The sequence below is a fragment of the Peromyscus leucopus genome, chromosome 23 (assembly GCF_004664715.2).
Source record: "Peromyscus leucopus breed LL Stock chromosome 23, UCI_PerLeu_2.1, whole genome shotgun sequence".
NCBI lineage: Eukaryota > Metazoa > Chordata > Mammalia > Rodentia > Cricetidae > Peromyscus > Peromyscus leucopus.
In genome coordinates, this window is record NC_051082.1 from 37171456 (window position 1) to 37195318 (window position 23863).

Below are 23863 nucleotides of genomic sequence, written 5' to 3' on the forward strand. Positions count from 1 at the left end.
GGTCAGAATATTAACAGAAACACCTTGAGTAAGCTCTCCACAGTTCAAATAACTCAGCGTCACTGTCTTCTATGCTCCTATTACTATGGCTCTTTAAGCAGTGCTTAAAGCATTCCACTGCTTTCCGAACCCAAAGTACCAAAGTCCAAATTCCTCCAAACAAATACATGGTCAGGCCTACCACAGCAATACCCCAGTCACTGGTACCAACTTCTGTTTTAGTTAGGGTTTTAATTGCTATGAAGAGACACCATGACCATGGCAACTCTTATAAATGAAAACATTTAATTGAGGTGGCAGCTTACAATTTCAGAGGTTTAGTCCATTATCATCATGGTAGGGAGCATGGTGTGTAAGCAGGCATGGTGCTGGTTATATCATGATCAGAATGCAAAAGAAAGTGGACTGTGCATCACACAGAGTGAAGCTGAGTGTGCCAGGCTCTGCTGACTCCACAGACCTTGACTTGAGAAGTGTGGGGATGGGGGTGGGTGGGTTGGGGGGAGGTTGGGGGTGGGAAGAGGGAAGAGGTGGGGAATCTGTGGTTGGTATGTAAAGTGAATAGAAAATTTCTTAATAATAAAAAAGGAAAAAAAGAAAGTGAACTGTGTGTCACACAGAGTGAAGCTTGAGCAAAAGAAACCTCAAAGCCTACCCCTACAGTGACAAACTTCCTCCAACAAGGCCACACCTCCTAATAGTGTCATTCCCTTTGGGGGCCATTTTCTTTCAAACCACCACAATAATTGACATGAATGTGTCTGTCATATTTTGTTAAGAATATATTTGTGCAGATATTTGTATTTTCTTTTCTCAATTTCTATATTATGTAATATAGTATCAGCTAAGAGAATATCAATGGTTATCATATTTAAGTTTGAGATACTAAAGAACATTCTTAAAGGAACACTGCCACCTATTATAAACTTATAATGCATTTGTGATTGTATGAGGGATAGTGATAGATATCATGTTAGGCATAATTATGACCTTGTTTAATATATAATGCATTTGCAATTGTACATAGAATAGTTATATCATGCTTAGGTGTTATTATGATCTGGCTATTATTTTCATTTGGAAATTAAGCATGACAAAAGAAGATATGATTGTGTGTCAAGTTAACAAGGGATGGACTTGTGATGGGTATTCTTGATTGTCAAATTGACTACATCTATAATTAGGTACATAAAAATGCAGGACATACCTGTTAGGAATTTTTGCTTAATTTGATGTAGGAATATATACTTCTAATCTGGATCTTTGAGGTAGGAAGATATGCCTTTAATCCAGATCTTTAATTCAGACATAATCTGAGCCATGTCTTCAGCTGAAATCCTATAAAGAATGTGGAATAAGGAAGCTTTTGCTTTGCCTGCTTGCCCTTTCCTTTATAGCAAATCCATTCCTTCACTGAGCTTAGACCTTACTTCTTCAAGGATCCAGTGTCTAATGAAGAACAGCTGAGACATCCAGCATCATGGACTGAGCAACTACTCAATTCTTGAACTTTCTTTCCCCCAAGACAGGTTTTCTCTGTGTAGTTTTAGTGCCTGTCCTGGATCTCATTCTGTAGACCAGGCTGGCCTTGAACTCACAGAGATATGCCTGGCTCTGCCTTCCAAGTGCTGAGATTAAAGGCATCTATCACCACCACCCGGCTCCTAATTCTTGAACTTTCTGTTTGCAGTCAGACAGTGTTGGATTGGCAGAACCACAGCCTATAAGTCACTCTAGAGAATCCTCACTAACACAATCCTTGATGCCTTTTCTCTCTAGCAGCTTGCACAGCACCTTCTGGTACTATGAAATCTAGCCATCAGGGAAGACGTTTCTAGCTTGTTATATCATACATCCAAGGTGTGTGGCATCTGATGCAATAGGTTATTATACTCGATTTCTGGCTTGTAACAGAAAGGAGTGGTAGAAACCTATATTTATTTTTGGTTATGAAATCTCCTTGACCAAGATGTCATATGAAGATGTCCCTATCTGTTACTAGGATTTTTGTTAAGTAACTCTTGGCTTCTATAAACATGAAAATTATCCAGCTATGTAGTGTATCTACCCTCTAACTTTAAGAGACTAGTATTTTAAGTTGGGATACATAGAGTAGCTTTGCATATGGCTTTGTCATACACCCTTCTTTGTGATTAACCGTCTCTTCTGTTCTCTATTCTCTACTCCCCTGCTTGTTTCAACTTTCCTGCTGTGGGACAGTCTTTTTGTATAACGTGAATATGTGTTGCTCTCATTGGTTGATAAATAAAGCTGATTTGGCCTATAGCAAGGCAGAATATAGATAGGTGGGAAAACTAAGCTGAATACAGGGAGAAAGAAGGGTGGAGTTCAGAGAGACACCAGCCAGCAGCCCAAGAAGCAAGATGCTAGCAGACCAGTAAGGCCACAGGCACACAGCAATACATTAGATTAATAGAAATGGGTTAGTTTAAGTGTAAGAACCAGTTAGTAATAAGCCTGAGCCATCAGCCAATCATTTATAATTAATATAAACCTCAGTGATTATTTTAAAAGTGGCTGCAGGACCAGATGGGACAAAAAAAGTCTCTGTTTGTGAATTCTCAACAGAGGAAGCTCAAATGGTTGAAAGACGTTTAAGAAATTGCTCAACATCCCTAATCATCAGGAAAATGCAAATCAAAATGACTCTGAGATACCATCTTATACCTGTCAGAATGACTAAGATCAAGAACACTGAAGACAAAGCCGGGCGGTGGTGGCCCACGCCTTTAATCCCAGCACTCGGGAGGCAGAGGCAGGCGGATCTCTGTGAGTTTGAGGCCAGCCTGGGCTACCAAGCAAGTTCCAGGAAAGGCGCAAAGCTACACAGAGAAACCCTGTCTCGAAAAACAAAACAAAACAAAACAAAAAAAACAAACAAACAAACAAAAAACAAAAACAAAAAAAAAAACACTGAAGACAGCTTATGTTGGAGAGGATGTGGAGCAAGGGAAACTCTCCTCCACTGTTGGTGGGAGTGCAAGCTTGTACAGCCACTTTGGAAATCAATATGGCACTTTCTTAGAAAATTGGGAATCAATTTCCTTCAAGACCCAGCTATACCACTCTTGGGCATATACACAAAGAATGCTCAATCATACCACAAGGACTCATGCTCAGCTATGTTCATAGCAGCATTGTTTGTAATAGCCAGAACCTGTAAACAATCTACATGCCCTTCAACTGAAGAATGGATAAATAAAATGTGGTACATATACACAATGGAGTACTACTCAGCAGAGAAAAACAATGACATCATGAGGTTTGCAGACAAATGGATGGATCTAGAAAAATCATCCTGATTGAGGTACCCCAGACTCAGAAAGGCAAACATGGAATGTACTCACTCATAGGTGGATAGTAGATGTAAAACAAAGGATGACTAGACTGCTACTTACAACTCCAGGGAGGCTACCTAGTAAAGAGGACCCTAAGAAAGACAGGGGTTACCCAACGACAGAGAAGTGGATGAGGTCTACATGAGCAAACTGGATGTGAGGGGGGTAATGAAGGGCAAGGGGAAGGGGAAAGAGAGCTTAGGGGAGCGGGAGATGCCAGCTGGATCAAGAACAGAGAGGGAGTACCATGATAAATGAAGACCCCATGGGAATAGGAAGAAGCAAAGTGCTAGAGAGATCCCCAGAAATCCACAAAGACACCTCCACAATAGACTACTGGCAATGGTCGAGAGAAAGTCCAAACTGATCTACTCTGGTGATTGGATGACCAAACACCCTAACTGTTGTGATAGAACTCTCATCCAGTGTCTGATGGAAGCAGAAGCAGAGATCCACAGCCAAGCTCCAGGTGGAGCTCCAGGAGTCCAATCGGCAAGGGAGAGAAGCAATTGTATGAGCGAGAGATGTTGAGACCATGATTGGAAAAAGCACAGGGACAAATAGCCAAACTAGTGGAAACACATGAAGTATGAACCAATAGCTGAGGAGCCCCCATGGAACTGGACCAGGCCCTCTGGATAAGTGAGACAGTTGATTAGCTTGAACTATTTAGGAGGCCCCCAGGCAGTAGGACCGGGACCTGTCCTTAGCTGGCTGTTTGGAGTCTGGGGCCTATGATAGGACACTTTGCTCAGCCTGGGTGAAGGGAGGAGGGGACTGGACCTGCCTCGACTGAATCTACCAGGCTAAGCTAAATCCCTAGGGGAGTCCTTGCCCTGGAGGAGATGGGAATGGGGGGTAGATTGGGGGAAGGGGGAGGGGGGTTCGGGAGGAGGGAGGACAGGGGAATCCATGGCTGACATGTAAAATTAAATTAATTATAAAATTATTATTATTATTATTATTATTATTATTATTATGCTTTGGGAATTTCATGCATGTTTACAGTGTATTTTTTTTTATCATTTTGCCACCCTGTCACTATCTCTCAATCAAAACAACTCTGAGATACCACCTTACGCCTGTCTGAATGGCTAATTTGTCATTCTTCACAAAATGTTCCTCTCCTACATCCATGTCTGTTTTCTTTTTCAGAGGGGGTGCTACTTACAAAATTTACTATTGAATTAGGATTGTTTTACAAACTGTGGCTCTTCTTTCTTATTTTGTATACACGTGTCACTACATGGTTATAAACAAACAGCATATTATTAGCCTTTGGGGAGTTCATTTGTACTGCCACCCACCTAATAATTTTTCAGTAACTATTTATTTTTCTTTTCCCCATTTCTGGTTTTCTGTATGGAACAGCTTTCATTTGTCTAAGATAGTTTTTATGTTGGAACAATATTAATAAAAATAAGAATGCTGAAGGAAGTTTACACTTTCTTACCCCCAGGATTCCCTCTTCTATTTACATTTTATCTGTGTTCTACTGTCCTCTATTTCTTAGTACTCATGAATAGCTCCTTTCTACATTTTTATTTTTCAGTTCTACAGGCACTGCAACATAAGCACATAGAGCTAAAGAACTGAAGCAATTTGGATTTTGTCTATCTGGGCCTGTGTTACCTAACTCAGAATGATTTTTTTCCCCTGTTTCATCCATTTACCTGAAAATCTGGCTTTCATTTTTGTTTACAGATGAATAACATTCCTTTGTTTATAGGCACCATATTTTCATTATACATTCATTAGTTTATGACCATTTAGGCTGATTCCATTTCCTGCCTACTGTGAGTAAGGCAACAGTGAATACGGAGGCACAAGCACCTCTTTGGTCAGATATAGAGTCCTTTGTTGTATGGCCAGGAATGGTACAGCAGGGTCGTATGGTAGTTCTGCTTTCTGGGAAGCATCCAGACTGATTTCCAGAGTGGCTGCAGCAGTTTCCACTGCTACCAACAGTGTATAAGGTTCCCTGTTCTCCACATTTGTAACAGCATTTGTTGTCATTTTTTTTTTTTTTAATGATGACAATTCTAGCTGGGGTTAGATGGATTCTTAATGTAGTTTTAATTTGTATTTCCTTGATGGTGAAGGATTTTAGAAGTGTTTACTAGCCATATTTATTTCTTATTTTGAGAACTTTCTGTTCAGGTTCATAGCGCATTTTTAAACTGCATCATTTGTTTTCTTCATGTTTAGATTTTTTGAGTTCTTTGTATTTTTCACACCATTTCTTAATTGAATATACAGCTGGAAAATAATTTCTCCCTTTCTGTGCGCTGCCTCTGTACTTGAGAGTATGTTTTCTTGTCCAGAAAATTTTAGTTTCAAGGGATCTCATTTGTTTTGTTGTCTTATCTCCTATGCTGACAGGGTTATTTCGGAAAGCTATGACATGTGTCCATAAGTTGAATCATATTCTTGGCTCTTTTCCTCTAACAGTTACAGGGTGGCATGACTTACGTTGAGTCCCTTGATCAATTTAGTGTTTAGTTCTGTTTAGGGTGAGAGATGAGGATCTAGTTATATTCCTTACATATTAAAATCCAGTTTTCATACAGCACCATTTGTTGAAAACACTTTCTTTTCTTCAATATTTTATGACCTATGTACACACACATGCACATATATATATATTTTCAGGTTTATTTAAAAAAACGAGTTAGCGCCGGGCGGTGGTGGTGCACGCCTTTAATTCCAGCACTCAGGAGGCAGAGGCAGGCGGATCTCTGTGAGTTCGAGGCCAGCCTGGTCTCCAAAGCGAGTTCCAGGAAAGGCGCAAAGCTACACAGAGAAACCCTGTCTTGAAAAACAAAAAACAAAACAAAACAAAACAAAAAAACAAAAAACAAAAAAAAAAAAAACGAGTTAGATATAATTATGTGGATTTGTATCTAGGCTCTTGAGTTTTCTATTCTATTCTTTCTATTCTATTTCATTGATCCTGTGTCTGTTTTGTGTTAGTACCATGTTATTTATTTGCAACCCACCAATAGTTCTGTAGTATAAAATGACTCATGACTCTGTAGTATATAAGTTTAGTGTAGTTATGATGATACCTCTAGTAGTATTCATTTTGTTTAGGAGTGCTTTGACTATACTTGGTTTTTTTTGTGCTTTCATATTAATTTTAAGAATTTTATATGCTTGTGAAGAATATGATGTTTTAAAAATTATTTTCTATAGAATTTCATACACAACTAAACTAAACCACATTTACATAATTTCTGCTCCCCCCTTTCAACCTCAACTCCTCCCATGGCCCCACCTCCCTCTCAATTTTATGACCTATGTACACACACATGCACACATACATATATAACATACTCAGTCCATTTGTATGTGCATGTGTTTAGTGCTGATCACTTGGTATTGGATAACCTATTAGGGTGAACATCTCTGGGGAAAACTTATTCTCCCTCTCAGCAGGCATCGATTGCCTGAAGTGTGGGACTTTGTGATTTTCCACTGTCCAGGTTGACAGATCTACTGGTGTTGTCATTATGCATGTTGAGATTTCATAATGGTGTTGTGCTGTGGGATGCCTTTTTCTACACTATGAATATGCTTTATTACCACTGATTAATAAATAATCTGCTTTGATTTATGGCAAGGCAGGATATAGCCAGGGAATCCAAGCAGAGATACAGGGAGAAGAGGCCGGAGTTGAGAAGCCAGTGAGCCACCCAAGAGGCAAATTGTGAAAATACCAGGAAGCCACTGGCCACATGGAAATACATATATTAATAGAAATGGGTTAATTTAAGATGTAAGAACTAGCTAGTAATAAACCTGAGCCATCAGCCAAACAATTATAATTAATATTAAGCCTCTGAATGAATATTTATAGGTGGCCACAGGACAGGGCAAGGCAGGACAGAGAAAAGGCTGTGGCTACAGTGTTATAATTTTGATTGAATTTACATTTAATGTGTTAATTGCTCTGTGTAGAATGACCATTATACAATATCAATTTATACAATGTATTAACATGGGAGTTCCTTCCATTTTCTTCCTCAATTACTTTCTTCGGTGTCTTAAAGTTTTCATTGTATAGATGTTTCATTTTCTTGGTAAATTTTATTCTCAGATTATTTAATTTCTTTGTGGCTATTGTGAATGGGATTATTACTTTATTTTTGTTCATATGTTAAACATTGGTATATAGGAAGATTGATGATTTTTGTGTTAATTTTGTGTCTGGACAACTTGCTGAAAGTGTTTCTCAGGTCTAAGAGTTTTTGATGGAGTCTTTAGGATTTTTTAGGTATGGAATATTATCATCTACAAGAGAGGGTATTTTGACTTCTTTTCTTATTTGTATCCTTTTTATTTCCTTTTCTTAACTTATTGCTTCTGTTGAAATCAGGTTAGCTGTCTGTGTCTGAGTACCTTACCCTGGGACAGCTCCACCTCCCCCTTCTTCTGTAGTCTTTATTGCATATTGTGGAATTACATATGCCAGGCACCCTCCCCTCATTTATCTTCATTGCCCAGTCTGTCTCCACAGACTTTGCTGCATGCTGTGGTAGTCTTGTGAAGTATCCCATCTTCAGCCAGCTCAGTCCCTTCCTTTTCCTCTGAAGCCTCTTCTTCATGGCTGGGAGTCTACATACCTAAGTACAATACTCTCAGTTGGTTCCTTCCTGCAGCCTTCCTCTGCAGACTCCTCTCTCCACATTGTGTGATTCCATGCACCAAGGCACTCTACCCTCCACAACCAGCTCTGGCCTCCTAGTCTATCTCCACAGCCTCCACTGCATCCCATGAGACTCAAGACTAGATATGTTAAGCATTTTTCATATAGAAATCATTTATCTGGCAACACAAAACACTGATGTGGATTTAGAACACATTTCCTTCTACCCACAGATACTTTGTTCTTTTAACCATTTCTGTATAGGTCTTGACTTACCCATCTGTCAATGTTACAAGTAGTTTATTTTGTGCTCTTAGAGATCCTAAGATAAATAGTGTGGCCTCCTAAAGAATAAATTTAGAAAACACATATTGCTGATGTTGTGAGCAATGCAATGGAAGACATGTTACCTGCCAGGCTAAGAACATCATTTCTTCTGCCTTTCTTGTTGGTTTTACTTCTACTTGATTAAGAAGCATCTCATGAAGGCTGTGGGCCACAGCATACACAGCATTGTATGTATTATAAGAATACTCAGTCATGACCACATCAAAACGATTTCCAGGTGATTGATGCAAGGAAGCGTTAGGCAGACAGTTCTCCAGTGTATTGCAGTCATCATCAGCAAATGAACAGTTATAAAAGTAGAACCACAACTTTGTAAGGTAAAAATCTTCTGGGTATTTGGAAGGGTGAACTGTTTGGATAAAATTTCTGAAACCAGAGATTTCTTGGTGGTGATGTGAGAAAATGAGGCTCCCATGAAATGATTGCAAAATGAAATGCTTTGAATGGAGGATAACATCCCATTCTGAGTTCATGATCCAAACTTTCCTTGTAACTAAAGTTTGTCTTAAATAAAACAGAAAGCCTCTCATAAAGTCACTGTCACCATAAGTGATGATCACATTTGCTGATGATTTCAGAACCTGTGTAGGATTCAACTGTCTGTTTGCTAAAAAGGATAGTTTGCTGACTGGGATCATTTCCACAAAATCTACACATATTCCATTTTTGTCCATTTCTGCCTTCAAGTCTGAGATTATCTGAACACCTTTTTGTTCTTCAGATACGATCAATCCCACCCAATTCCAGTGGAAATAATTCAGTAAGGAGACAATGCCATAGGGCAGAGACATATCCTTGGAAGCCATTTGATAGAGATCAGGAAACTGGTCATGATTATTCAGGTTAGGATCAAAAGACCCAATGGTCAGCTAAAAGGAAAAGAAGGTAGAAGCAAAATTAAGAGGAGGAAGCATAAAACACATGCCCAATCATGATAGGATTTTAGAATCAGCTAGAGTGATAAAGATATTTGATCATCACATCTGTATATGTATGCACATGGGGTCAAAGGTTGATACTGGAATTCTTACTCTGTCATTCTTCACTTTATTTTCTTTTTCTTTTGAGCATATGTCTCTAAGTGAACCTGCAGCTCACTGTTTTGGCAAGCCTGACAGCCCGAGGGACTCTGCTTTACCAGAACTGAGGTTAAAGATGTGTACTGCCACTGCCAGATTTTATGTGAGTGCTAGATTTCCAAACTAAGGTCCTCATGCTTGTGAATAAAATACTTTACTACCAAAGCTATCTCTTTAGACCATAATACCATTAAAATACTGGTATTCTACTTTCTGAGAGCTTTATAGAAAGTTCCTGTTCACTCAGAATTCCAGGTAATCAGGGTCTGCTCTAGCCAATCCCTTTTCTCTGTCCTAGACAAAGGAAATGTGGATATGTTGCCAAGTCACTGAATACTTACTCTTTGGGATTATAAACTTTCTCAGATGCATAAGAACAATTTTCTTCCACCCTCTTTTGCCACCTTGGAATGGCACTGAGCTTATAAGTGTTTTTATCTCTCTCCATTCCACTCATTCTCACCTGTGGATATTTGTAGAGTTCCAGCAGTGTCCCTATATGGGCAGATATTATCCACGATACTCCTGTGAGTACTGCAACAGACTTCATTTCTCTCCTACAGGTGTAATTAGGTATATACTTCTTCGGCCCTGACAGCCATGTGATGCATCTATCCAATGTCCACCACTCATTGAACAGGACATTATAGATATCATATCCCAGAGACACATTAGGTAAAAGATGGGGGTTACTGTTGATCTCCTCAATGGCAAAAACCATTGCTAGAACAATCTGGTAGTTCTTTAAATTTAACCTGAACAGAAGACACAAGAATATTTAGGGGTGCTGTGGTTTGAATGTCAGACATCTCCCATATACTCATATATGGACACTCTGTCCTCAGTTGATGAAATTGATGAAGACTGTGGACCTCTCAAAAGGTTGGGCCTCACTGGAGGAAGTGGGGTCACTGGGAACAGGCCTTTGGGATTTATATCTTGGCTTCAGTTCCTGTCCAATATCTTGTTTCCTGAGTGAAAATACAAAGTAGCCAGCCAAATTCCTGCTCTTGCCATTGTGATTTCTCTCCCTATTGTCATGTCTTACCTAACATGATGACTAGTATCTCTCTGGAAGTGTAAGCCAAAAGAAACCCCTTTCCCTTAACTTGCTTTTGTTATTGTATTTTATCACAGTAATGGAAAAGAAATATTAGCAAATGTGGTGATATTGTGGAGGACTCAGAAGTTTCCAGTCTGAGGAAACAGGATCAGCGGAGGAAGTGGTGAGGTGAGGTAACTGTGGCTTACTCTGCTTCTCTGATCTTCCAGCATTCACCACAATAACTGGCCTTAGGTTTGACTTAATAAGACCTTTTAAGATTCCTGCTACATCTGGTGCCCGACATTCTTGTTATGAATTCACGAAAAAGCTACTTGCCTGTGGCCTTGTGGGACCCAGCTCAGACCTGAGCTACACATTGCCAGTTGTGGTGGCACATGCTGGTTGGATTTGCTGAAGGAGGCAGCAGCAGGAGGATCCCAAGTTTGAGGCCAGCCTGGGAGGCCTGCTAAGGAGAAGCTTCGGCCAGGGCCGAGCCACAAACAGTGGTGGGACCATGGAGGCAGCGGCTGCAGCTCTGAGTTGCTGGCTCCTTCTCATCGTGTTGGTGACTACAGTGATGCTGTTACCTGGGATGAAGAGTTTACCGCTTCTTGTTCAGAGAACAATTGCCAAGACCATCATGTTACAAGAAAGCATCGGTAAAGCTCAGTTTGGAAAAGTTTGGCAAGACAAATGGTGGGGAGAAATTACTGTGAAGATTTTCTCTTCTAGGGAAGAACATTCATAGTTCCAAGAGACAGACATTTATCAGATTGTGTTTGTTCCAAACCACAGAGGAGGCACAAAAAAAAATTCTAAAGGGAACCATGACCATGCCTAACAGCGAGACTTTGGAATCTTCAAAAGGATGACAGGATGTCACAACGATGATTCCACCTGGACTATGGTAAAGCCATTAAGCTGATTAACACCAAGGAAAGATTGGCTTTGAACTGTAAACTGCTCAGGACAATTTTGAGATGGCTAGCTGAGATGATCTAGATTCATAGACTACTCAAGCTAGGACTTGAGACAAGCCCTACATTTTCCCATTATGCAGAGACTGGACAAATGATACAGCTAACTCTTTCAGGACTTGACAATTAACCCAAAAATTTTTCTTTTCAGGATTCCCTAAAGATGTCTTCACCCCCAGAAAGCAGGAAGTAAGTTTAAGAAAATGATGCCCACATTCCCAAGAGGTGGGGTGGATGGTTTTTGGGTCACTTAATGAGTTAGGCATATTGTCATTGTTTATGATGATTGGTGGCAAGTTGTTAATTGTTAATGGTCAGGAAAAAAGCTGAACAAGGAGATTATATTCAGAGGTTTTGTTTAAAAAAAAAGAAAAAGAAAAAAAGAGAATATAGATATGAGGTAGATCATTGAATCTACCCTGAGAAAAAAGATAAAGAAATAATAGGATAAATGGGTAGATCATTGAATCTACTCTAAAAAGAAAAAGGGGAAGATATAAAAATGACAAAAGGTAGATTATTGAATCTATTATGAAAAGAAAAAAGAGAGAATATAGACATGATAAGATAAAAAGGGAGATTATTGAATCTACTTTTAAAAAGGAACTACTTGTTTTAAATATGATAAGTAATGAAAATTTTTGTTTGAGTTTATCAACTGTTACAGGACTGGACATTGTTATATATTAATGAAGTTTTTCATCTGAACCTGTCAAATGTTAATGAACTAGACATCGTTAATGTAATTCTTGACTGTATATATATTGTATATACTTATTGGATATAGTTTTTCTTGTATTAGTTATAAGCTTTTTCTAATTTTAGACAAAAAAGGGGAAATGTAGTGGTATTGTGTTCCCCAAAATATTGTGCATCCTAATAAACTTATCTGGGTTCAGAGAACATAACAGCCACAATATTAAACATAGAGGATAGGCAGTGGTAGCACACACCTCTAATCCTAGCATTCCAGAGTCAGAGATCTACCTGGATCTCTGTGTGTTCAAGGACACAGCCAAGCATGGTGACTCACTCCTTTAATCCCAGGGAGTGATGGCAGAAAGCACAAAGGTATATAAGGCATGAAGATCAGAAACTAGAAGCTTTTAGCTGGTTAAGCTTTCAGGCTTTGGAGCAGCAGTTCAGCTGAGATTCATTCTGGATGAGGACTCAGGTTTCTTCTGTCTGAGGAAACAGGATCAGCTGAGGAAGTGGTGAGGTGAAGTAGCTGTGGCTTGTTCTGCTTCTCTGATCTTCCAGCATTCACCACAATAACTGGCCTTAGGTTTGATTTAATTAATAAGACTTTTTAAGATTTCTGCTACAAGCAAGAGGAAACATTAAAGTGATGTCTATTATTTTTGCATGCAATATTATTACTTTTATGGGCTTACATCTTTATAACATTAGCATTTTAAAATTTATATCCTTTTGTATTGGAATACTAATGTATTTTTAGGTAGGTAATATTATCTGGTCATGAAAGTGGAGTCTCATGAATGAGATTAGCATCCTTATGAAGTCCCAGAGGCAACATTCACTCATTGCCTATCTCAGAGAAGCCAGTGGGAAGCATGGCCTTAGGGAAAAAAATCAGAATGAGTTTCAGATTTCATTGCAGAGGAGCTAGGTTTCTAAAAATTGCAGTCCCTGTATTTGGAGTCTGTGAAGCATGTTCTCATGGCTGCCACATACATCATCATTTGATATTAAAAGGAAATGTGATTATAGGAAAAATAAAAACAATGAGGTTGAGTATGGGGTATGTGCATGGAAAGGCTTAAGATGGGAATACTGTGAGAGTATGGTGAAGAGCGGGAGTGGGGGTAAAAGGGAGGGCTGGCCCAAAGGAAGAGGACGTGAAAGCATGGGAAGCCTTACAGCCCAACTTAAAAAAGTAAGTGGAAGCCTAGTAGGACACATGTGGACTTCTTCCTTCTTTAATTCCTTCCTCCCTTCCATTCTTCCTTTCTCTCTTCTCTTCCTCTCTCTTTCTTACCTTCTTTCTCCTTTCTCTCTCATTCTCTGTCTCTGTCTCTGTCTCTCTCTCTCTTTCTGATTAGATTAATCTACACTGAAAAACTGGGACTAAATATGAACATTTATGCACACAAAAATTTTTCCTCCAATACTTTGATGTTGGATAAAGTCTGAAATACAATAGCAAATTCCACCATTTGTATTTTATCAGTCTCATCTGGTGTAGATATTTTTGTATACTATTAAAGAACCAGCCTTAATAATATACTTCCCAGAGGCTCAGAAGAGAAACTACAAAGAGCGAGAGATTTATTTTCTGGAAATGAATCTAAGTACACCAAGCTCTTTGTCCATCAACTTTATTCCTCTGGGATAAAATTCTATCTACACAGCTTCAGTCCTGTTCTCGTGCCTAGCTCCTTTCTTGCCTCATTGTTTCTACCTTTATCTGTTGTCCCCTCTAAGTTCTATCTTAATTCTCTCATATTAGTTCTGCCTCATCTAGGTCCTTCTCATCATGTTCTTACTCATCTAGTACTTTCCTGTCTGGCTCTTTCTTGTCTTCCATCCTGACCTCTAGTTCTCTAGTCAAAAATCATCTCCAGCCCAAATCCTCAGTATCCTCTCTTCATTCTCCTTATACCTCAGCTTCTGGTTTCTGAGGAGTTCAATTATAAACCCAAGCCATAGCAATCCTCTGGTACAGTGAGGTCACTAGGCTTGAATTCTTATGGGGTCATAAAGGCAGGTAAGGATTTTCCTCAGGCAGTGGTCATCAGGGTTTCTTTTACAACCCAAATGAATGCTAATGATTAGTTAGTCAAGAAGGGAATTTATGTGCTCAATCTACATTCATAGAAGGGGTTTGGTAAGAAATTAGGAGTCTATTAGTAAGGCTGTAAGGAAGGAGGGTCTCACCTTAAATTGCACAAGAAATAAAGCTATCCACCTGACCTAGGAGACAGGTGTTGTTTTGTTTGGCCTTAGATGCTTGATAGGCATTTTAGATAAATACACTGTTAGGAGTTATTGGAACCACGCATAGCATTACAAGAAAATCACTGCAGGAACCATATAATATATATGCAAAAGCTAAAATATCACCAAGATTTCTTAAGCCATGGCGAGACCTTTGGAGAAGTCCTTGACTTTTCCAAGTAGTAGCTTTTGTGATAGTAGCTGAATTTCATTACGTTTCCCTGTGGCTTGCAGCAAGATATTATGATTTTACAATTTGCATTAACACAGATTCTCATCTGACATTCTGACTATGGCAGATAAACTCCCCTTAAAGGTTTGTCACATTTATCATACTCAAATTTATCATACTCAAATATACTCTTGAGTATATATTGATATTGAAGGAATATTTAATACAGCTGAATAGCCTCTTGTGTGTAAACCTTGACTGACTTCATAGATTTTCTGCATGGTATGAATCAGACACTGAACCAACAAGGTAGTTGTTGTGCCCAGATCATAACCCCCAGAGAGACCACCAAGGATGAGCATACCAGAATGCAAAAGCAAGGTTTACTTCTGCTGCAAGTCATGACATCTCAAGCCATCTCAAGTGAGGCAGGGAAGAGTTACTCTTTCTTGGGGAAGTTAGTTTTTATAGGCAAAACCCATAAAATTTCTTAGAGGGGAGGGGGTTAGTACAGGTCCATCCTTGATTGGTCCAGTTTTTCCCGGGCCTGGACTTTATCTTATTCTAGCTTATCTGTTTGCCCTGTGAGGAGTTTTACAACTCATCTCTGGGGTCTGGTCATGTTATCTTCAGAGAGGGGCATCTTGTGGTTAATTGGTTACCATCAGACATCCTGACTTTGTTCCTTTGAGTTCCTGGGGCTGGTGCCATCATTTCTGGGGACTTGAAACTGGCCTGGGTCTATCTATATTGAGATATCTTTGTCTAAGGCCCCCTTTTTGAGACAATAGAGTGAGAGTCTTGTGCCTAGATCGTGTCCCCAAAGCTGCCACTGGAGACTTTAGTTACAGAATGCAAAAGTAAGTTGTTTTCTAAGTTTACAAGCCTCCAGGGAGGCTCTTCCAAATTTCTCACTCACAGCAGGGAGGTTGGAAGGAGCGCTCCCCTTTCTTTGTGAGGCTAGTTCTTAAAGGCACAGATCCTTTTTTTAGTCTTTTGGTCGAATATACTGACTCTGTGTTTTCCAAAGTCCCTGTAGCAGATACAGCCACCTGGGGAAAAGGGGTCTAAGTTCTTATCTACACTTAGGAATCCTGGTTTAAGCTTCTCTTTGTCTGTAGGGGATAGAGTGGGGGTGTTTTACTGAGGTATCACAGTAGTTTCTTTGACTGATGGCTTTCCCATATGCAGTAGTGGGATTTTACCCTAGTCCATATTACTCAGTTGTGACTAAGGTATTGTCTTAGGGTTTAGTCTACTGCTGTGAAGAAGCACCATGACCATGTCAACTCTTGTAAAGGAAAATCTTTAATTGAGTGGCTTACAGTTTCAGAGATTTAGTTTATTATCATCATGGAGGGACATGGCAGCATGCAGACAGACATGGTGCTGGAGAAGGAGCTACATATTGATCCTGCAGGCAATAGGAAGTGGTCAGAGACACATGGCTTGAACATGTGAGACCTCAAAGCCTACTTCCACAGTGATACACTTCCTGCATCAAGGCCACACCTAATCTGACAAGGCCACACCTCTTAATAGTGCCACTCCCTATGAGCTTATGGAGGCCAATTACATTTAAACTACCACAGGTATGAAAAAAAATCAAAAGAATGAATCACATTTAATACATTCTGGTATGGATTTGCAAAAGCCAAATAATAATTTAACACTACAAAAACTTCCTAACACTTATCACATTCAGAGGGGTTGTCTTTGGTATGAATTCTCTGACACTTAATTGTGACTGAAGACTTTATGACAGTCAGTACACATATGACTTCTTGTTGTGAATTCTCACATGCTGAATGAGGCCTGAATTTTATTAAATGTCTCCCTAGTGTCTTAGTTAGGGTTTTTATTGCTGTGAGTAGATGCCACAACCATGGCAACTCTTATAAAGGAAAGCATATAATTGGGGCTTGTTTAAAGGTGCAGAAGGTTAGTCCATTACTGTCATGGTAGGAAGCATGGTGACATGCAGGTAGATATGGTGCTGAAGAAGTAGCTGAAAGTTTTACATTTGGGTTTGGCAGGCAGCAGGAAGAGAGGATATTACTGGGCTCATCTTGAGCTTCTGAAGCCTCCAAGCCCAACCCCAGTGATACACTTCCTCTAACAAGGCCACACAAACTCCAACAAGAGCACACCTCCTAATAGTACCACTCCCTATGGAACTATGGGGGCAATTTTCATTCAGACCAACTGTAAGGATTTGATCCTTAATTACATCATCAGCCTTCGCCGGCTTCCCAGACTAAAAAGAGGGTGAGCCCTCTGTGGGCTCTCTGTCCCCTCTCCTCTCTGCCCCCCCCCCCCCCCGTTGGCTCCCCTCTCTCCCTCCCCCCCTTGTGTCTCTCTGTCTCTGTTTCTCTCTCTCTCTCTCTCTCTCTCTCTCTCTCTCTCTCTCTCTCTCTCTCTTTCTCCCCTCTCCCCACCCCCCAATAAAGCTCTAAAAAGGTAACCACGGCTATGATTCTTTTAATCAGCACGCTGCTTCGACGGCATGGTCGCTGCGGGCGGCAACCAGCCAGGAGGGGCAGCGCTGCGGCATAACTAACACCATCCACACCAAGTTCATTGTATTCATAAGGTTTCTTTTGGTATGGATTATTTCATGTTGAATGAGGTGTGCTCTGTGACTGAAGTTCTCTTCCTGTGCATCACAAAGACTTTCTCTCTAGTGGGAGCTTCTTGTTGTACAGTAAGATCTGAATTATGACAAAAACTTTCTTTGTGATCATTATATTCAGATAATTTCTATTTTTCTATGCACATTGAGGTGCTGAATAAGGCATGAAGTTTCACTGAAAGCTCATTACATTGCATGCACACTAAGATGCTGAATAATGTGGGGATTCAATATGAAGTCTTTCCCACACTCAATACACATATAAAGTTTATTTTCCCCTGAAAAGAGTTCTTTGCTCTTCAGCATAGACTTACCCACATCCACCATACTCATAGAATTTATTTATTTATTTTTAAAGACAGGGTATCATGTACCTTGGGCTGGCCTCAAACTCTCAGAGATCCACTGTTTGCTCCTGACTGTTGAGATGCTGAGTCATCTTTCCAGCCCTGTGGCATGAATTTTCTTGTGCTGGATTATGTATACTCTCTGGCTTCAGGGTTTATCAGACATTTTACAGGATTTATCAGGTACTTTACATTTACTGGATTTTTCTCTAATATGATTTTTTAATTTTGATTAAGACTTGAGCTCTGACTGAAAGGTTTCTCATATTCCTTACATTTATAGGCTTTCTCTCTAGTGTGAGGTCTATGATGATCTAAGATTGAGACCTGATAGAAGACTTTCCCACTTGTATGATATTTATAGGATTTATCAGTGGTAGAAATGCTCCCCTATTTACTAATGTGGGTTTATAGCCACTACTCTGAAAATTCTCTGTTAGATAGATTTATATGTTCATGTTTATCAACTGCTGAATTCTGGTTGAAGTTCATGTCACACTTATAGCCATCAATGGTCTATAGTCTAAGGAGTCTATTCTGTATCAAGTGTAGATTCTAGACTGAAGCTTTTTCAGCTTCACTGTTCTTACTGGTGAAGGTTTTTCTACATATTGTTATTAATATGTCTAAACTGGAATTTGTCTGGTCTTAGGAGTTTGGGCAACATCCTATTTGAATCTTCTTGTTCTCACTGTGTATGAATGTGAGAACTGAAAATTTTCACTTATAAATTAATAATAGCTTGTTTTGATATCTGTTTTCTCTTTATCTGAGCACTCATTCTCTCATATGACTTCTGTGTACTTACTTTCTACAGCAAAGATCTGAAGATCTTGTTCCCACCAGGAAATTCCATCATCCTTGGAAATTGGAAATCTATTGTGGAAAAGGAGTTTCCTTGCACTATTGATGGAAAACTGATTCCTGAGTAATCTCTTGGAGACTCTTGCTGTAAGGAATCCAAGTGTTTCTCAAGAGAAAGCACTTCCCTGGATGTGGCCCAGGGACAGGCAGGAATTCAATGAATTTGGACTGTAGAAAGGCAAGGAAGGATGTTGTGGTTGTTTGAAAGAGCATGGCTCCCATAGGGAGTGGCACTATTAGGAAGTATGGCTTTTTTTAAGTAGGTATGGCTTTGTTGGAGGAAGTGTGCCACTGTGGGGGTGGGCTTTGAGGTTTTCTATGCTCAAGCTATACCCATTGTGAGTACAGACTCTTTCTGCTGCCTGCAGATCAAGAGGTAGAACTCTCAGCTCCTTCTCCAGCATCATGTCTGCCTGCAACTGCCAACTAAACCTCTGAAACTGTAAGCTGGCCCCAATTAAGTGTTTTCCTTTGTAAGAGTTACCATGGTCATGGTATCTCTTCACAGCAATAGAGACACTCACTAAGATAGAAGTTGGTACCAGGGACTGTGGTATTGCTGTGATTGGCCTGACCATGTTTTTAGAGGAATATGAACTTTGGGACTTTGGACTAGAAAAGCAGCTAAATGTTTTAAGTGGGGGTTAAGGGGCCATAATAGTAGGGGCATAGAAGACAGTGGTGCTAAGGGTGATTTGAAGAGTGGAGGCCTGAAATCCATAGATTTCAGAGGGGAACAGTGTTGGAATGTTGCCTAGAGATTGTTCTTGTGGTAGTTTGGTGAAGAATGTGGCTGCTTTTGCCCTTGTCGGAAGAGTCTGCCTGAGGCTAAAGTAAGGAGATTTGGATTAATTCCACTGGCAGAGGAAAACTCAAAATAGCCTAGTATAAACTCTGTCATGTGACTATTAGTGTTAACTACAGTGAAGCTTTTTAATGAAAAAGAGCAAGCTGAGCAAGAGTAAATATAAAATGTACAATAGGAGCACTAGGAAGCAGAATGGAGCTAAATCCTATGTTCAAAGAGATAAACACATTGTGAAATGGAACAAAGGGAGTGGTGATCTCAGGGCAAAATCCCACTCAGCTAAATTTCCAACTTGTAAAAAGGAATTAAAGAAAAGCTTAGAGCTGGGTATGGTGGTGCCGCCTTTAATCCCAACACTCCAGAGACAGAGGCTGGTGGCTCTCTGAGTTTGAGGCCAGCCTAGTCTACAGATTGAGTCCAGAACAGCTAAGCTTAGTCAGTGAAAGAAACCATCAAAACCAGAACATTGGTGAAGATATAATTGAATGAGGGAAGGGGGCATGTTCCAGCCCCAGAGAGCAGCAAAACTTCGCAGCTTCAGTCACGTGGTTCTGGAGTGAAGGACAGAAGAAAGGGGCTATGGAATTTGCCTCTGTGACTCAGGAATGCTGCTGAGGCAAGGCATGTGTCAGGGGTGTCCCTGAGGGGAGGTCTAGAGAGGCCATTGCGTGAAGCTGTGAAGTTGAAGCCTGGATTACCTTGGTGACCCTAAGATGTTGGAGATGCCAGAGCTTGGGGTACCTGCTGAGGAAAGCCGCTATCAGGGAGTAGAAACAGCCCAAAAAAGGAGTGTGTTGCAGTCAATAAAGATAAAAGCAGTTGGAGATCTGAAAAGTGTTTTGACAGTGGACATGGAGATGAGTTTGCAGTTTTCCCAGCTGGTTTTTCGGTCTTGATTTGTCCAGTATTTCCTCACTGTGCTCTCTTCCCTTTGTTTTGAAATGATAATGTATATCCTGTGCTATTATATGTTGGAAGTATGTAATCTGCTTTTTTATTTTGATTTTATGGGGGGACTACAATTAAAAGATTGCATGAAATGGCCCCACCCCTCACCACAAGTGTGTACCTCACCTGGGCAGCACCCTAACACTGACCTTCTCGTTGGGGATGCAGGTGAGCCAGCCCTGAGGGCTTGAGCATAGGAGAGATGACTCTACCCCCATCATCAGCCTTGTTCTGGCCTGGGTGAGAAAAAGATGCCCCCCTCACTCGTTACCCACTGTGGCAGGGAGAGAGACGGCCCTGGGGCACAAGAATGGGAGAGCTAGCCCTGACCATCAATGGAATGCAGTGCACCTCTGCTCCTCATCTGGGCAGCACACTAGAGTGATCCTGTGGTTGGAGCCTGGTGAGCCAGCCCCAGATGTGAGAGCCACAGAGCTGACCCTGCCCTCTCCTCTGCCATGTAGTGACATGGGTGAGGGAAAGATGCCCTCCCGCCTCCACCCTTTGCTCCCTGCAGCAGGTGAGAGAGCTGGCCCCAGCATCATGGGAGTGAGAGAACCAGCCCTGCTAAACATCCGCTTTAGCACACAGGAGAGCAGGCCCTGCACCCTATCTGGGCATCACACTAGAGCTGACCCTGTTGTCAGGGATGCAGATGAGTCAGCCCTGAGGGTGTGAGAGCAGGAAACCCTGCCCCTGCCTTCCCTTTGTATTCTTCCTACAGCAATCGGGAGAGAGGGCCCTGCACCTTGCCTGGGCAAAATAGTAGATCTTGCCTTGAGTGTGTAGGTTCTAGATCTGAGGACCTAAGAGGAGGAGAAAGGACCCCTCTCCTTGCTGTAGGATGCTTTGGGTGAGCCAGTTGAAGCATCTGGAGAGCTCACCTAGGTAGTGATGATGGGGGAGGGCTAGCAGGCTGACCAAAGCAGCTCCACCCAGGCCCAGAACCAGGGCTATGAGTTAGCCCACCCCAACATACATCAAATATGTATCAAATATATATACATCAAATCTATGAACTGTTGGAGCATTTGAAGGAGATGAACCAACAGATCTAAAACAGCAGGCTCTCCATGACACAGGACAATAGGATGTCCAAGTGGAGCCCCAGTGAGAGCCCATTATTGGTGGTGTAGCAGGAACCAGAGGCCTCAAGTCAGACCAATGATTCACGGCAATAAAGACTTGCAAGTAAAGATGAATGGATTAAAGGTAAACTGTGACTTAATAGACCACACAACAGCTTCGGTGAAAAGATTCTCCTCCTCCTCCTCCTCCTCCTCCTCCTCCTCCTCCTCCTCCTCCTCTTTTTCTCTTTCTCCTTCTCCTCCTTCTCCTTCTTCTCCTCCTCCTTCTTCTTGCTTTGTTTTGTTTGAATTTTGGGTTTTCTTTTAAATTTGGTTTTGATGTGGGGGGTAGGTTGCAAGGGCAGAGGGCAGATGTGAGGAGAAGAGAGAGAAGTAGGGTCAATATGCAAGATGTGAAATCCACAAAGAATCAATAAAGTTTAAAAAAAAGAGAATGCATGAATCTCAGAAGAGACTTTGGACTTTAGACTTTTAAATAAGTTAGATACTGTTATAGGCTATGGGGACTTTTGAAGTTGGACTAAATGCATTTTTGCATTATGATGTGGCTGCAGGCCTATGGGGGCCATGGAGTGGAATGTGGTGATTTGAAAGAAAATGGCCCTCATAGGGAGTGGCACTATTAGCAGGCATGGCTTTGTTGGAATAGCTATGGCCTTGTTGGAGGAAGTGTGACACCATAGGAGTGGGGTTTGAGGTCTCTGATACTCAAGCTATGCCCAGTGTGAGTACAAACTCCTTCTGCTACCTACAGATCAAGAGGTAGCACTCTCAGTTCCTTCTGCAGCACCCTGTCTGTCTGCATGCTGACACGTCTTGCCATGATGATAATGGACTAAATCTATGAAACTGCAATCTAGCACAATTAAATGTTTTCCTTTATAAGAGTTACCATGGTCATGGTGTCTCTTCACAGAAATAGAAATCCTAACTAAGACAGATGCCCAGTGAAACTATATTTCCATAATTCTCTAATATCCTGTTTTTGTAGAGAGCTCTGAACAGAGTCCAGGTTCCCCATTCCTTTTTTATAAGGTATGCAGTCACAGCCTTGAATATCATAAACTATTGAAATAAGATATCCTGGCCCCACCAAATACCTGTTCCATCCCAGTTTCCCATAGAGACTGAAATTCTGGGGAAAATATTCACACTGGCTCTCCCAAAGCTGAATCTGGGCTCTTGGTGACTCTACTGCTTTCTAGAATCATATTTCCTCCATCCCTGTTCAGGAGGTTAATGACCAGATAGAGAGGAAGGACTAGAGACTGACCCATAACAGATATTCTCATTCACAGCCTTTATACCAGCCTTTATAGGGGCTGCCCAGATGGCCTAAAGGCTGCAATAATGCATTACTTCCAGTCTGGATTGTTTTCTTTACATGTATTTATAATTAAAATGTTAAATTTAGCCGGGCGGTGGTGGCGCACGCCTTTAATCCCAGCACTCGGGAGGCAGAGGCAGGCAGATCTTTGTGAGTTCGAGGCCAACCTGGTCTATAGAGCGAGATTCAGGAAAGGTTCAAAGCTACACAGAGAGACCCTGTCTCAGAAAAAAAAAATGTTAAATTTATTCTTTGAGAAGTAAGTGGATCTTCCCTACTACTCCAGCAATTACCTCCCCCAACCACAGGCCACACCCGAAAGCAGACCAGTAGGCCACCTGCCTGCAGACCTAACCCCATTCTCTCAGGTCCCTCAGGCAAATACTCACTTCCCAAACACAGGACACACCTGCCAGAAGACCAGGTAGGATAGCTGCTCATAGACCTCCCCCACTCTCTCTGGTCCCACAGGCAGAAACCCCCTGCCCAAACACAGGCCATACCTTCCAGAAGATCTGGTAGGCAGCCTGAGATCCCTTCCCCTCCTCATTGCCCTATCCCAGTGCTCAACTTAGGCGGACACTCCATGCTAAACCAGAGGCTACACTGGCCACCAGAGTTCCAGATAAGCCATCTGCAAACAGACATTCTTCCAACACTCCTCAGTGCCCCCAACACTATCCCCAACCCTCCTACCCTCCTCTTTGCTATGTATCCACTTCCAACTTGGATAGAGACTCCGTGCTAGAACAGAGGCCATATGGGCTGCCAGAAATCCTGCGCCAACTATGATTGAGACTCCTCGTCAACAAGAAACTACAATGCCTACCAGAAGTCCAGCCTTCAACTCAGGTGGACACTCCCCTACTCAGCATCAGGCCACACAGGCCAGAAGACCAGAGAGAAAACAGAAATCAAGAAACAAAACACCCACCCAACAGAGACAAACCCAGAAATCAGCACCTAGACCTATAATCACCTCAAACCAAGAAGCCTAGATGCCAGCATAAAAATACAATCAAGAACTACCACTGCAGTATGTCACCACCAGAACCCAGCTATCCTGAATAACTACAGCAAGTCATGAATAACTAACACAGCTGGAACACAAGAAAATGACATTTAGAGCCAACTTTATGAAGACAATAAAAATCTTTAAAGAAGAAGTGAATAAATTCCTTAAAGAAATTGAGGGAAAGACAAACAAAAAATTAGAGGAAATGAGTAAATCCCTTAAAGAAATCCAAGAAAGCCAAGAAAAAA

At 41.1% G+C, this 23863-nt stretch overlaps 1 protein-coding gene across 1 annotated transcript in view; it reads right to left on the bottom strand.

The window, feature by feature from the left end:
• Nucleotides 1–23863, bottom strand: part of LOC114686068 (vomeronasal type-2 receptor 116-like) — a 75138-nt gene that overhangs the window by 32499 nt on the left and 18776 nt on the right. Inside the window, exons 2-3 of the mRNA XM_028860715.2 lie at nucleotides 9898–10189; nucleotides 8418–9224 (exon numbers count right to left, since the gene is read on the bottom strand). Coding sequence (XP_028716548.1) covers nucleotides 8418–9224; nucleotides 9898–10189 — 1099 coding nt within the window. The remainder of the gene's footprint in view (nucleotides 1–8417; nucleotides 9225–9897; nucleotides 10190–23863) is intronic.